This window comes from Anopheles gambiae, chromosome 3 (genome assembly GCF_943734735.2).
Source record: "Anopheles gambiae chromosome 3, idAnoGambNW_F1_1, whole genome shotgun sequence".
NCBI lineage: Eukaryota > Metazoa > Arthropoda > Insecta > Diptera > Culicidae > Anopheles > Anopheles gambiae.
In genome coordinates, this window is record NC_064602.1 from 92,618,916 (window position 1) to 92,630,673 (window position 11,758).

An 11,758-nucleotide genomic window follows, 5' to 3' on the forward strand; every position below is an offset into this window, starting at 1 on the left:
GTGTAGTCGTTTGCTTTACTTTTCGTCGTTTTTCCTAATGTTATTTACGGTTTATTGATGTTGCTTTATTCACAGTTCTATTGAGCGGAAGTTGTTGTCGGTGATGGGTATACATCGTATAAATGCGTGCCGGAAAAGTGGGTTGATTGTTTTGCTTGAAGGTCGGTGCTACCCCACACTCCCGACCGACCCGGTTTACCCCGGGCTTCACTGTCTTTTTTTTTTCATTTAAACGTACTCTAAAAAAAATATTACCTATTTTTAATCTATTTAATGCATTGGATACAATTATAATTTAAGCGAAAATCAAAGGCACAAATGGGAAAAATTTAATGAGTAGAAAAAAAGGTGTAAAACTATGCACCGAAAATGTGCACTCCCTCCCACTAAACCAAATAACTAAAGCCTGTTTTTATGTCAACTTTTTTGCACATTTTAACCTCATGATATTTTGCTTCTTCCGTTGTGCTGCAGAAAGCGTTTTGATTATTTGTGCAAACACCTGCTGTGCTGTGGACGGCAACGATCGGTAATCGAAGGGTTTTTTTCGGGATTGACAAAACACAAAACACTACTACTACTACTAACTTAACAATACAAATTGGCGCAAAGGGAGTCGTCTCGGTGTCAGCATGATGAGGGGGAGGGCAGGAGTGGTCGGTGGATGATGATTGATATAAAACAAAAAAGTGCAAAAACACCTAACCTAACAGTAGCCACTATCGTAAATGAGACCTAAATGGGAAGGTACACACGATCGACATGTTCGAAAAAGACGAAAAAGAAGCAAAACCAATAGCAGGAAAGGTACTGTACTGTGTATGACGACATCGGCATATACGAGGCTTGAACCCATGACGGGCTTGTTGTAAAATTCGTACGACTTAATATGACTGTCGGCCGGAGCATCCGACTCCGTTCGCCGAAATGCGTTCGACGCGACACCCAATCTCGCTCTCATTTGCACTCATGAGTGCCTCACTTTTCAATGAGAAATCCGTTCGTTCCCGTTTGAATGGGACGAAAAACCTGTTGAACATTTGCAAATTTAGAGAGTGAAAAAAAAAAAACAAAAAATGGTCGATTTTAAACTGTTTGCGTGAATTGCTTTCTAGGGTCAAATGATATTAAATGAGTGTTAATATTATTTGCTTATTTTTTCATGTGATCAGACCAACGAATTAATTTGTAGTTCTACCGATTTTCGAACAGAGTACCGATTCACAGACTCTACAGGAATTGCTGTTTGCAAAAGAACGAAATCACGTTCACGTTCACATCAATGAACGGCTCGGTTCACTCACGTTCACTTAAAAGAACCGAAATGCTCACCTCTAAGCTTTGCGGTGCGGATTCGCTCATTCTGAAGTGAGCGTAGAACGGATGCTCCATGCGCTGGCCGGGTATCATGGAACCGACTTACATACAAGAGTTGGTCAGGGGTTCTCATAATTTTCAGACTCTTTCTTGACTTTTGACTTTGTGAGTTGTATTTGTATGAAAACCCTAGTCTTAAAGAAAATTACAAAACAAAAATCCCATGATTTTTGTAGTAAACGAATCCGAATACTTTTGTGTGTGGAAAAACGTACCAGCAAAAATGTACAAATTCAGCTGTTGGCAGGCAATCGAAGTTGAACCAGTTCAAGTTCCGATTGTACTACTCTGAGACAAGACAAAATACTGACAAATTCGTCAGTAAAAAATCTTTCAACATTCCTCTTGTTTGGCCCAATTCCCACGGCAGGTGGAAATTCAATTCCGGAATTCCGGGCAGGAAAAATCTCCAACATTGGCAAGAGTCCAAACGTCAGCACAACACAATCCTTCGATTTGTTTTTCGAACATGACGATCGTAAACCACTTCGCATTTTTAAAGCCTATATGGAAACGACGGGAGGAGATGGGGACCCCTCTCCATCCACCGTTTTTTCGTCTCTTTGTGTCCTTAGAACAGCAGAATACGCTTCTCCACCGTCTTGCGGCAGATGGGACAGCCGTCTATCTGATCGCCGCACATCTGGCACGTGCCATGGCCGCACAGGAACACCATGTTTTTGATCCGATCGAAGCAAACCGGGCACATCGTCTGGTGGTAGGACGTGGTAGAACAAGAGAGGAAGAGAAGATAAATTAGTATTTTCACGCAAAAAAAACTGTAAGAAACCCCTCCAAACACCAACCTGCTCTTTAATGTCCTGCAGTTGCTGCTGCAGCTTCTGGAAATCGTCCACCAGGTTGAGATTGTTGGGCGAAACTATCAGCGATGCGTTCGTGTTGCTGCTACCCGTCGAGCTGCTGGCTCCCCCGGCCGCCTGCCCATTGTTGCCCAGCGCAACGCCGCCGCTGCCCGAACCCGCCGCCAGTGCGCTTGCGTTGGGCGACATCGTGTTGTTCATGGCAACGCCAAGCCCTGCTTTGTTCGTGCCCTGCAGCAACTGCTGCTGCTGCTGCTGCGATGCATTGTGATTGTGCAGCAGATCCTTCTTGCCGTCCTCCACCGGGTGCTGGATGTTGATCACGCTGCCCTGCCCGCCGCTGCACACCGACAGCGGTACCATCTGCTCGAGCTGCGTCCGGCACTGGACGCACTTCTTCATGATCGGGGCGCAGTGCTCGCACGCCACCATGTGGCCGCACGGTTTGAAAAACACCGACGCCTTCCGGTCCGAGCACACCAGACACTCGTCGATCTTTTCGCGCGACAGCACCGACTCCCGGCAGATCAGACACTTCTTGATGCGCGGGCCACAGTTTTCGCAGCACACCACGTGCCCGCACGGTTTGAACACCGTGTCGCGCTTCTGGTCCGAGCACAGCAGACACTCGTCCAGCGGTCCACTGCTGTCGCCGGCGGTGGTGGTGGCGACACTGCAGGCTACGGAAACACCGCCGCCGCCGCTACTGCTTGCCGTGTTGTGATTGACGCTTACGTTCGTGTTCGCTTCGCCGGCCGCGTTCGGCTGGATCGACATCTTGCTCAGCCCCATCAGCAGGTTGGCGTCGATCTGGGCGTGGTTCAGGCCGCCCGAGCCGAGCCCGCTCGTGCCCGGATTGCCCGCGGACGTGGAAGCGATCGGCTCATCCGGCGGGCGGTAGCCTCCGCGCCGCAGTGGCATGGTAGGGCCGCCGCCGCCGCCCGTGTGACTCGCCATACCGAGGGTCATGCTGTCCATATCCTCCGTCTTGCGCTCGTTGTAGCATTTGATCAGCGTTTTGCAGAGATTCGGATCCGGGCAGAGGTCCAGCGGTGTCTGTAGCTTTCTATTTTTTATCGTCAGATCGGCCCCATTGGCCGCCAGAAAGCAGGCAATCGATGCCGACGCTTTCTTGTCCGTGTTCTACCAAAAAAATAAAAAAAGGAAACATAAGTATGTTACAAAAACGTTTGCAAAAATAAAGCGATAAACACAAAACGTACATTTCGCAAGCCCATCAATATCTTGCCAAACCCTTCGACGTCCTGCAGCTGCCGCAGCTGCGACAGCGTGTGGTGCCGCAGCGCCTCGTGCAGCGGCGTGTCGCCATCCTTGTCCGGAATGTTCAGGTTGGCGCCCTCGCGCACCAGCAGCTTCACGATCTGCACGTGCTGCCGCTCGACCGCCAGATGCAGCGCCGTCTGCAGGTTCACGTTCTGGCAGTCCATGTTCGCCTTGCCCATGCGCACCAGCAGCTCCGCGATCTCGACGTGATTGTTGAGCGCCGCCAGGTGCAGCGCCGTGTAGCCGTCGTCCTTCTTCTCCTCCACTATCCACAGCCGGTTCGTTTTGGTCAGCAACACCTTCATCGCGCTCGGGTTGCCCTTCAGGGCGGCGTGGTGCAGCGCATTGAACCCGTTGTTGTTGGTGAGCGTTATGTCCGCCCCGTTGTCGAGCAGCAGGGCCAGCATGTTGTCGTGCTCCTTCGAGATGGCGTCGTGCAGCGCCGTATCACCCTCCGAGTCCTGCAGGCTCGGATGGCAGTTTAGCTCGAGCAGCGTTTTCACCACATTGAAGTGGCCCTTGTTGACGGCGATGTGGAGCGCTGTCTGGCGCCGCTTGTTGCGTGCATTCAGGTCCGCTCCCGCCTTTGCCAGCATGCCCATCACGCCCGGCTCGTCGCCGAAAGCGGCATGATGGACGGCCCGATCGCCGTCCTTGTCCTCGATCTCGACATCCGCATTGTGGCGCAGCAGCACCTCGATCACTTCCAGGTGGCCGTTCTGGCTGGCCGCTTGCAGGGCGGTATGGCCCGCAAACACACCGTTCACGTCGACCTTGACGACCGACTGGGTTTCACCGAGGCTGGCAGCGGCACCGGCCGCCGACGACGAGGACGGCGTCACGTTCTGGCCACCGGCCGAACCGATCAGGAACTCTTCCACCTTCGCCTTGTCACCGTTGGCGGCGGCCTTTACCAGCTCTTCCGTGGTATCGCCCGAGGCGTGCGGTTCGAACAGCTTCTTCAGTATCGCCGACAGCCGCTCGCCGTTGGTTGTGACGGCCGTGGCACCGTCGGACGAGGAAGCCTAAGCAGCGAGAAGGGACAGCAGGAAAGTTGAGACGTTAGTGAAGTAGAATTTTCCCCAGGGGAGGCTCGTTTGTCGCAGACTTACAACTTTTGTCACAGCGAGCGGATTGTACGTCCAGGATGTGTTGCAAACTTCCACCTTCAGATCGTTGTCGTGGTACACCTGCTGCACGCGGCCCACCTTTCCGAGCGTCTGTAATTGAAGGAAGCAAACGGGATGATGTTAATGATAGTTTGAAAAAAGGTCGTTGTCTTTTAAAATATTAATTTCAAGCCGGTTTAGGTCAACAACCTGCTAGCAGCTTGGATTGACTCAATTATAGCGAAGGATGGAAGTCTGATTCTGAGGAAAAGTGATTCATTTGAGATAATTCGTGCCCATTTCATATGACTCGGTCATAAGCTCAAACGCATGACTCAAACAGTTAATAGTCAGTGAAGAAAATTTAATACTTCTGGCAAAAAACTATTAACTTATTTGGTTTAAAATGTTAAAGTGAAACAAATCTACATGACAACACTTCAGAGCAGCGGTGATTCCCTTCAAAAGTGATTATTCTTAAATATAAAGCTGTTTTATGGTCGCACACTTTACTGCCTACGTATTTATGTCTAATTTTACCCTTTTCAAACAGTACTTGTTTGTTACCATAGGCAGTTTCCTTTCGTTCTTTGTTTTTTCTATTTTACTTTTCTATCACATCTTTTCTTCACTCTTCTGTTGTTTAGTCTTGTTTTGTTTTCTATTATTACTATGCATTTCTGTTTTCTCCTTTATGTTCTTTTGACTTTTATCTGTTTATATAGTTATTTCTTCTACAAACTTGTGTTTGACATGTAAGGGAAAGCGTGGCAAAATGGGCGTGTTAAGCAGATTAACGTTTCGTGAAATGTTTTCTCTACCTTTTATTTGATTTGCTGTTCAGGAAAGGCCTTAAAATTCTTCCAAAAATATGTTATTAAAACCCTCTTTACACTTTTCAATCTACAAACCCGAATATTTTGAAGCTGTGGCTTTTAGCATTATTGTGTGGATACATACAACAACGTAGCCACACCAAGCGCCGTATGTCGAAGCATCAGCCCAGTTTGCTCCAAGTGAAGCAATTTTATTTTTATTTTTTGCACTACAGGGTTTTCTAGGGGCTCTCATAGTTGTGTGACACTTCCTTGACTCTTTCCTATCAGAAGTGAACTTCCCTTATTTGGTGAAATTGGACTCAATTGGATTTTTTTGGGCAGGCTCCTTGGAAATTCCAATTGGATTCGTCCAACAAGGATGCTATAGAGTCCAATTCCCATTACATTAAGTTCATTTCACGTAAGAAAGAGTCATTGAAGTGTCCCACATCTATGAGAACTCATGTAAACCCCTGTAATAATAATACACATTCAATGGCCCAGTAAAATAATGCTTTAATAAAGGGTGCCCATTTTGCCCCGTTTAGCCCTATCTGATTCACGATTAATTTCCTCTTTGAATTTGTTTCTGTAATTGAACCCCTTTAAAGTAAGTAAACTAATCAATTAGAATTTGTTTCATTTACTCTCTAAATATGACTGAATCATTAGCATGGAATCTATAGGACGCACTGAGAGGATTTAGTTATAATATTTTTGAGAATTATTAAGCTTATAATTCATCCAAATGCATTCAGCAGGAACGGTCCAAATGGTCGTATTGTTTAAAAAGCTTCTTACAATATATAAAAAATGGCATCGAAGATTGCTGTACATCGATAGCACGTAGAATTGATAACAAACAGATAACAAAAACGGCTAACAATCACTAACAAAACCAAAACCACAACTCCCACTTACCGGCACCATCGCTTCCGCCCATTCGCCGTGGCCCCGCTGCAGTATCTTGATGCGCTCCAGGTCGCTGCAGATCTTCACAAAATCGCCGACCGCGAACTGCTGCGGCTGGTTGTCGGCGAGCAGCATCATCGGCGACGACACGATCGTCAGCACGGTCGGATTGAACGTCCAGCGGTGCGAGCTCGGGTACGCGACCACTATATCGTGGTCCTCGTCGATGCCGACCACCGTGCCGGTCGTGCTGAGACACTCGAACATCCCGTCGGTCCAGCCGCCGTGTCCGTGCTGCAGCGATTGCACTATCTCGATGTCCAGATCGACCGTCACCTGGTCGCCGATCTGGAAGTTGTTCGGCGCCCGGCCCGGCCCATACTCGCCCAGCAGCGGCAGATGGTCCCGGTACACCGTCATGCCCTTCGCGTCGTTCACCACCTTCAGATCGGCCATGCCCTCGAACCCGACGCGGTACAAATTCTTCGCCCCGTTGTCCCACACGACGTACGCGGCGGACCGGGGCGACGCCGACGACCAGTCCTGCACCTCGTTCACCTTCCCCCGGCGCCCATTGCCACCGTCCTGGTCCTCCCACTGCCAGTCGACGCCGCGCACGACCCGCGCCCCCGGGAAGATCCCCCGCACGGCGATCTTTTTCGACTTGCGGCGCGGCTCGAGCAGCGTCTTCTCGCCGCCGGGCGTCGTGATGCGGTGGAAGCGATGCCGCAGATGGTGCTTGTCGCTCTGGTAGCAGATCGAGCAGAGATCGTAATTGTTACACTCGGCGCACTTCCAGCGGATGCCGAAGATGGGCTGCTGCCGGCAGGTGTCGCACATCGTGCCCTCGTGCTTGATGCCGGTCGGCGCACTGTCCAGGATGCGCAGATCGTACGCACCGGCGCACCGGTAGTTGGCGGCCGTCCCGTTGTCCCACACGACGACCACCTCCTCCTGCGACTCGAAGTTGCGCACCGTGCCGACGTGTCCTTCGCCACCGTCCTGCAAACCGAAGCGGGCGTAGTGAAAGTAAAGAAAGAGAGAAAGAGAGAGAGAGAGAGAGAATTAAAAACAAATCAAAATAGAAATCGAGCTTAGAGGGCTGATGCCGGAAGAGATTCCCCCAGCAGTTCCAGCGCGGCCCGATGCAAAGCCGATGCAGCAAAATCGAATGAAAACAACCCCGGCACACCGAGGCGGAAATCTTGTCCGGGGTCAAGCGCTTATCGCGCGGTGAGCTGAGAAGGCAGACATGGCAGGCGGCATGATGATCGCGTACGCGATCTAATAGTGGCGCGATGTCTCTCGTTCCCATGTGACTACTGCGGTTTGTGGTGGTTGGTTGGCCGCGTGTACCGCCTGCCCCACTGTATGCCCCGGCGTCTCGGGCCGTGTTGTTGTTGTTTTCATTTGCCCCAGTGACGATCGATTGAGGCATCACACAGACGGCTTTTGAAGGTGGCGGCGACTTTTGCGCAACGCGGTGCTCGGGGGCCGACCCCCGCTGCCATAACCGACGTTGAAAGGAAATAAATAAACCAATTTACTATCTTTTTTGGGGGAGGGGTGCATTTTTAAAAGTAAGAGTCTCCACAGCATCGGGTTTGTCGTAATTAAACCAATGCTTCATTGGCCACAGTTATGTGGTACAGAGTAGTGATGAAGGGAAAATGAAGTTTTTGTCGGAATTGATTCCGGCTAGCTCCGAAGTTTTCTGGAATCGATTCCGGATAGTAGGTCCGGAATCGGAATCGGCTCCATAATTCCGGTTCCGGAATCGTCTTTGGAATCAGAATTGTTTCCGAAATCAGAATCGGCTTCGATACTGAGCGGGTTTCAGCATATCCATAAGAATAGGCGTTTAGGTCCAATGATGCTACTGATGCTGATTCTCATTCAGAAGCTAATTCCTTTTCTGGAGTCAATCCTGATTCCGTTAGCGGGGCAAATTGCGATTCCCAGGTCAATTCCCATTATGGAACCGATTCTGATTCCGGAGGCGATTCCGGTCGCCGAATCGATTCCGGAGCCGACTTTGGAATCGGCTCGAGAATCGACTCCGGAATCGGCTCCAGAGTTGATGCCGGAATTGGCTCCAGAGTTACCTCCGGAATCGACCCCGGAATCGACTCCGGAATCGGCTTCAGAGTCTACTTCGAAATCGGAATCGGCTCCGGAGTCAACTCCGGAATCGGAATCAATCCCAACATCGGAATCGGCTCCGGAATTGATTCCGAACAAGGAATCGGAATCGGGTAGGTCCGATTCCGAGCTCCTTCCACTAGTACAGAGGACGCTCTAAAAACGAAAAACAAACTGAAAGCTTGTGAGAAGAAAAAAAAAGCATAACAGTGGCGCCTCACTTAGCAGGCTCACTTGCACACTCCCAATTAGTTTTCGCTTTAGTAGGCGAGACGACTAGCCCCCCCCCACAGACTGCCAAATGTTACGAATCGGTAAACCGTGGTGAGCGGGCAACTCCCGGGGCCGCTGCAATTGTTTTCCGTGCGCAATCCTCCACCGGCGCTGTTGGCCGTTGATTGATGAAATAATAAATTTTAAATTAACGCTGCGCTGCCTTCTTCACTCCAGCGACCAACCGGAGCCGACCGGAGGTCTCGCACACACACACATACAAACACAAACAAACTGCTTTATGTGTGCCGTTTTTCTCTCGTGGCCTGCTTTGCTGCATCATTCTTGTAAGCGGATGCTCCTTTTCTCGGTATGTACGGTCGTTTGCCCTTCGCTTGCCTGCGTTTACCATCGCTTCGCTTTGCCGTAAATGCTAATGGTGCGTGCCTCTCAAGCGGTCGGATGGGTCGGTCACATAAATCCCAAATCTATGCAGCAGCATCCCAAGCATCAGCAACAGATAATGCCATTCGCATTGCCTTCAGACGGTTCGCTTCTTCGGTTCGCTCTAAAACGCACAAAATCGGGATTTAATTTCTGGTACCTGCTGATTGTGCTCCCTTCCTTAAGCATGAGCCCTCTTCTCCTGGGGAAAGAGGATTTCCCTTTTGTTTCCATAAATACACACACACACACGGTGTGTGTATTTTATGTGTGTGTATGCTCTTTCTCCTCTTCGCCTGCCAACTTTATGACCCAAATTGTGATCTCTCGTTTTGCCAGCGCATCCCGGAACTGGCACTGCCCGGCCGTTCTGGCAGTGCTGGAATGTTCTACTGTCGTCGCCCGGCTGTGAAACTCACCTGCTTGCCCCATTTCCAGTCCGGCCCGCGGATGACCCGCGATCCGACGCCTTCCATCGTGAAGCGTGAAGGTCGTGCGGCGGCCGCTACGTTTGTCGGCCCTGCCGGACCCACCAGCTCCATGCTGGCCGTGGACGAGGTACTAGCACAGGCCATTGTTTCCCGTGTGCATTGGAATCTGGTCAGCAGCGGTCGCAACAACAATCTGCGGGATGGATTCTGCCACCACTATTATCGTGCCCTCTCGCTCTCTCCCGCTCTTTTACACTTCCTTTCTGACTCACTCAATGACGAGATGTCGTCGTCGTCGTCGTTTGATGTGAATGCTGGTGAGAAAAAAAGGCAACACAACCGCGTTCTTCTTCTCGTTTCTTGTTGCTGGTGGTGTTGTTGCTGCTACCACTTCACTATGGAAAACTGTTCACACACACACACACATACACACACAATCACACTTTACCACCCCATCTCGCTTTGCACCCCGTTTGTGGGGCGGCCAGAATATGTTGGAGATGTTGGAAAACTTTTGTACTTTTTACACAACTTTGCCTTCAATTCCAACACACTAATAGGAACACTTTTTTGCACACTCGTTCCAGCCAGCCAGCACTTCTGTGTGTGCGTGTGTGTTTGTATGCCAAATTACTGGGCAACCAATCAAACTTGTATAATTGTTCCCCCGCGCGTGTCCCGAGGAAGAGGAGGTTGGGCACCTGGCACCAAACTTTCTTTCGCACCCGTCCCGCACGGAAAAGTCCACCAGAGGAGGGGCGGGTATATGTGCTCCCTCGTTGCACCTTGAACAGTGTGTGGACAGCTATTGCACCAGTTTTTCAAATCACAGCACTTTGGTTTCGGCCCATTCTCCCCCACGGGTCAGGTGTAGTACGTTTGGGGGTGATATTTCATTGAAAAAACCCACTGCAGAAATGAACCAGGTCTTGCTTGTGCTGAGCAGCCCAGCAGCTTTCAAACTACGGGCTCGCACGGGCTGGAAGACGGAATAGTGTGTATGTGTGTGTGTGTATGTGTGGGAAAGTGTGACCGCGTTTGCCGTTTTGGAAGGGCTGAACGCGAAGCAACCCGAAGGCAGCCCGACAGGCCCGAAGTTTGACAGCGCGCATGCGGATAGGAAACGTCAAATCGGGTTTGAATTTCGAAGCGCCAGTTGGGAGATATTTTAACCCCCTGAACTGAGCACTTTGGTCATTTTGTTTCCTTTTTGGTGAATAATTTTAATGGTTTAGTGTTATTCTTGCTGTTCGAAACAATGGTTTATGTTTTTTCAAAAATTTTGTTCAATGTTTGAAGATAACAAAATCTAGATTAATGATTTTTATGCTAATAAGATAACTCCAAGAGTCGCAGAAGTTGGACCAAGGAACGCTTCGGCTTCGGTCCTGAAGATGCCATGATATCAGGATTGTTGTGAATGCAAGTGAATGAAGCCATGGTGTCAACGATGTACTTGGCGGATGATTCGCTTCTGGAGCTTCGAAGGAATAGCAAGTCGATCGCTGAACATGGTACAGCTGTCGACGACTTAGAGTTCCTGTACATTGACTACATCTGTACTTAGATATTGCAGCAGGTTCTGCCACACAACAAGTCAACCACCAACCAGGGCTGGAACGCTTTTAATCTAGTTTCTGGTTAGGCTTAGTTTTATCGTTTATCTTATCTTAAGTTTTATTTGTTTTAAACGAAGCTAGTGTTTCATCTATGTTAACAAGTATAATGTACAGATCCTAGGCCATAGATCAAGAAACTGATACCATATCCAAAAACCCAACTGGCAAGCAGTCTGGGAAGTCATCCAGCTTTATACTTTTGACATCTATATAAGCCCATTAAGGACCTCAGTAACGATGTAGTCGATATGTACAGGCTATTAGAAGACCATCTAAAAACCAAAATCTAAAAAAAAATATGTGTGTAAATGGAAATATGTCAACTTCCAGATATCTGTACTATAAGGTCTTCAAGGGCTGGCAGGATACCATGGCTGGGGCATGTCATGAGGATGCTGGACTCATGCCCCACCAAGATGATGTTCGATAGCGATCCCCAGTTCGGCATAAGGGGCAGGAGAGCACAGCGAACTCGATTGCTGGATCAGATGAAGCGAGATATGTCGAACATCGGGTGTCTACATGGATGGGAGGCTACAGCCAGGGACCGAGTATCCTGGAGAATAATTGTTGTCCGGGTCATGTCAC

At 49.5% G+C, this 11,758-nt stretch overlaps 1 protein-coding gene across 1 annotated transcript; it reads right to left on the bottom strand.

Moving 5' to 3' along the window:
• Window positions 1-9: 9 nt before the first annotated feature.
• Window positions 10-10,566, bottom strand: LOC1280737 (E3 ubiquitin-protein ligase mind-bomb). Its single transcript, XM_061653060.1, has 6 exons — window positions 9,540-10,566; window positions 6,331-7,323; window positions 4,595-4,702; window positions 3,422-4,507; window positions 2,184-3,341; window positions 10-2,089 (listed from the first exon to the last, which is right to left on the bottom strand). The coding sequence occupies exons 1-6, from the start codon at window positions 9,693-9,695 to the stop codon at window positions 1,949-1,951; spliced, it is 3,642 nt and encodes a 1,213-aa protein (XP_061509044.1). The 5' UTR covers window positions 9,696-10,566; the 3' UTR covers window positions 10-1,948.
• Between the last annotated feature and the right edge of the window lie 1,192 nt (window positions 10,567-11,758).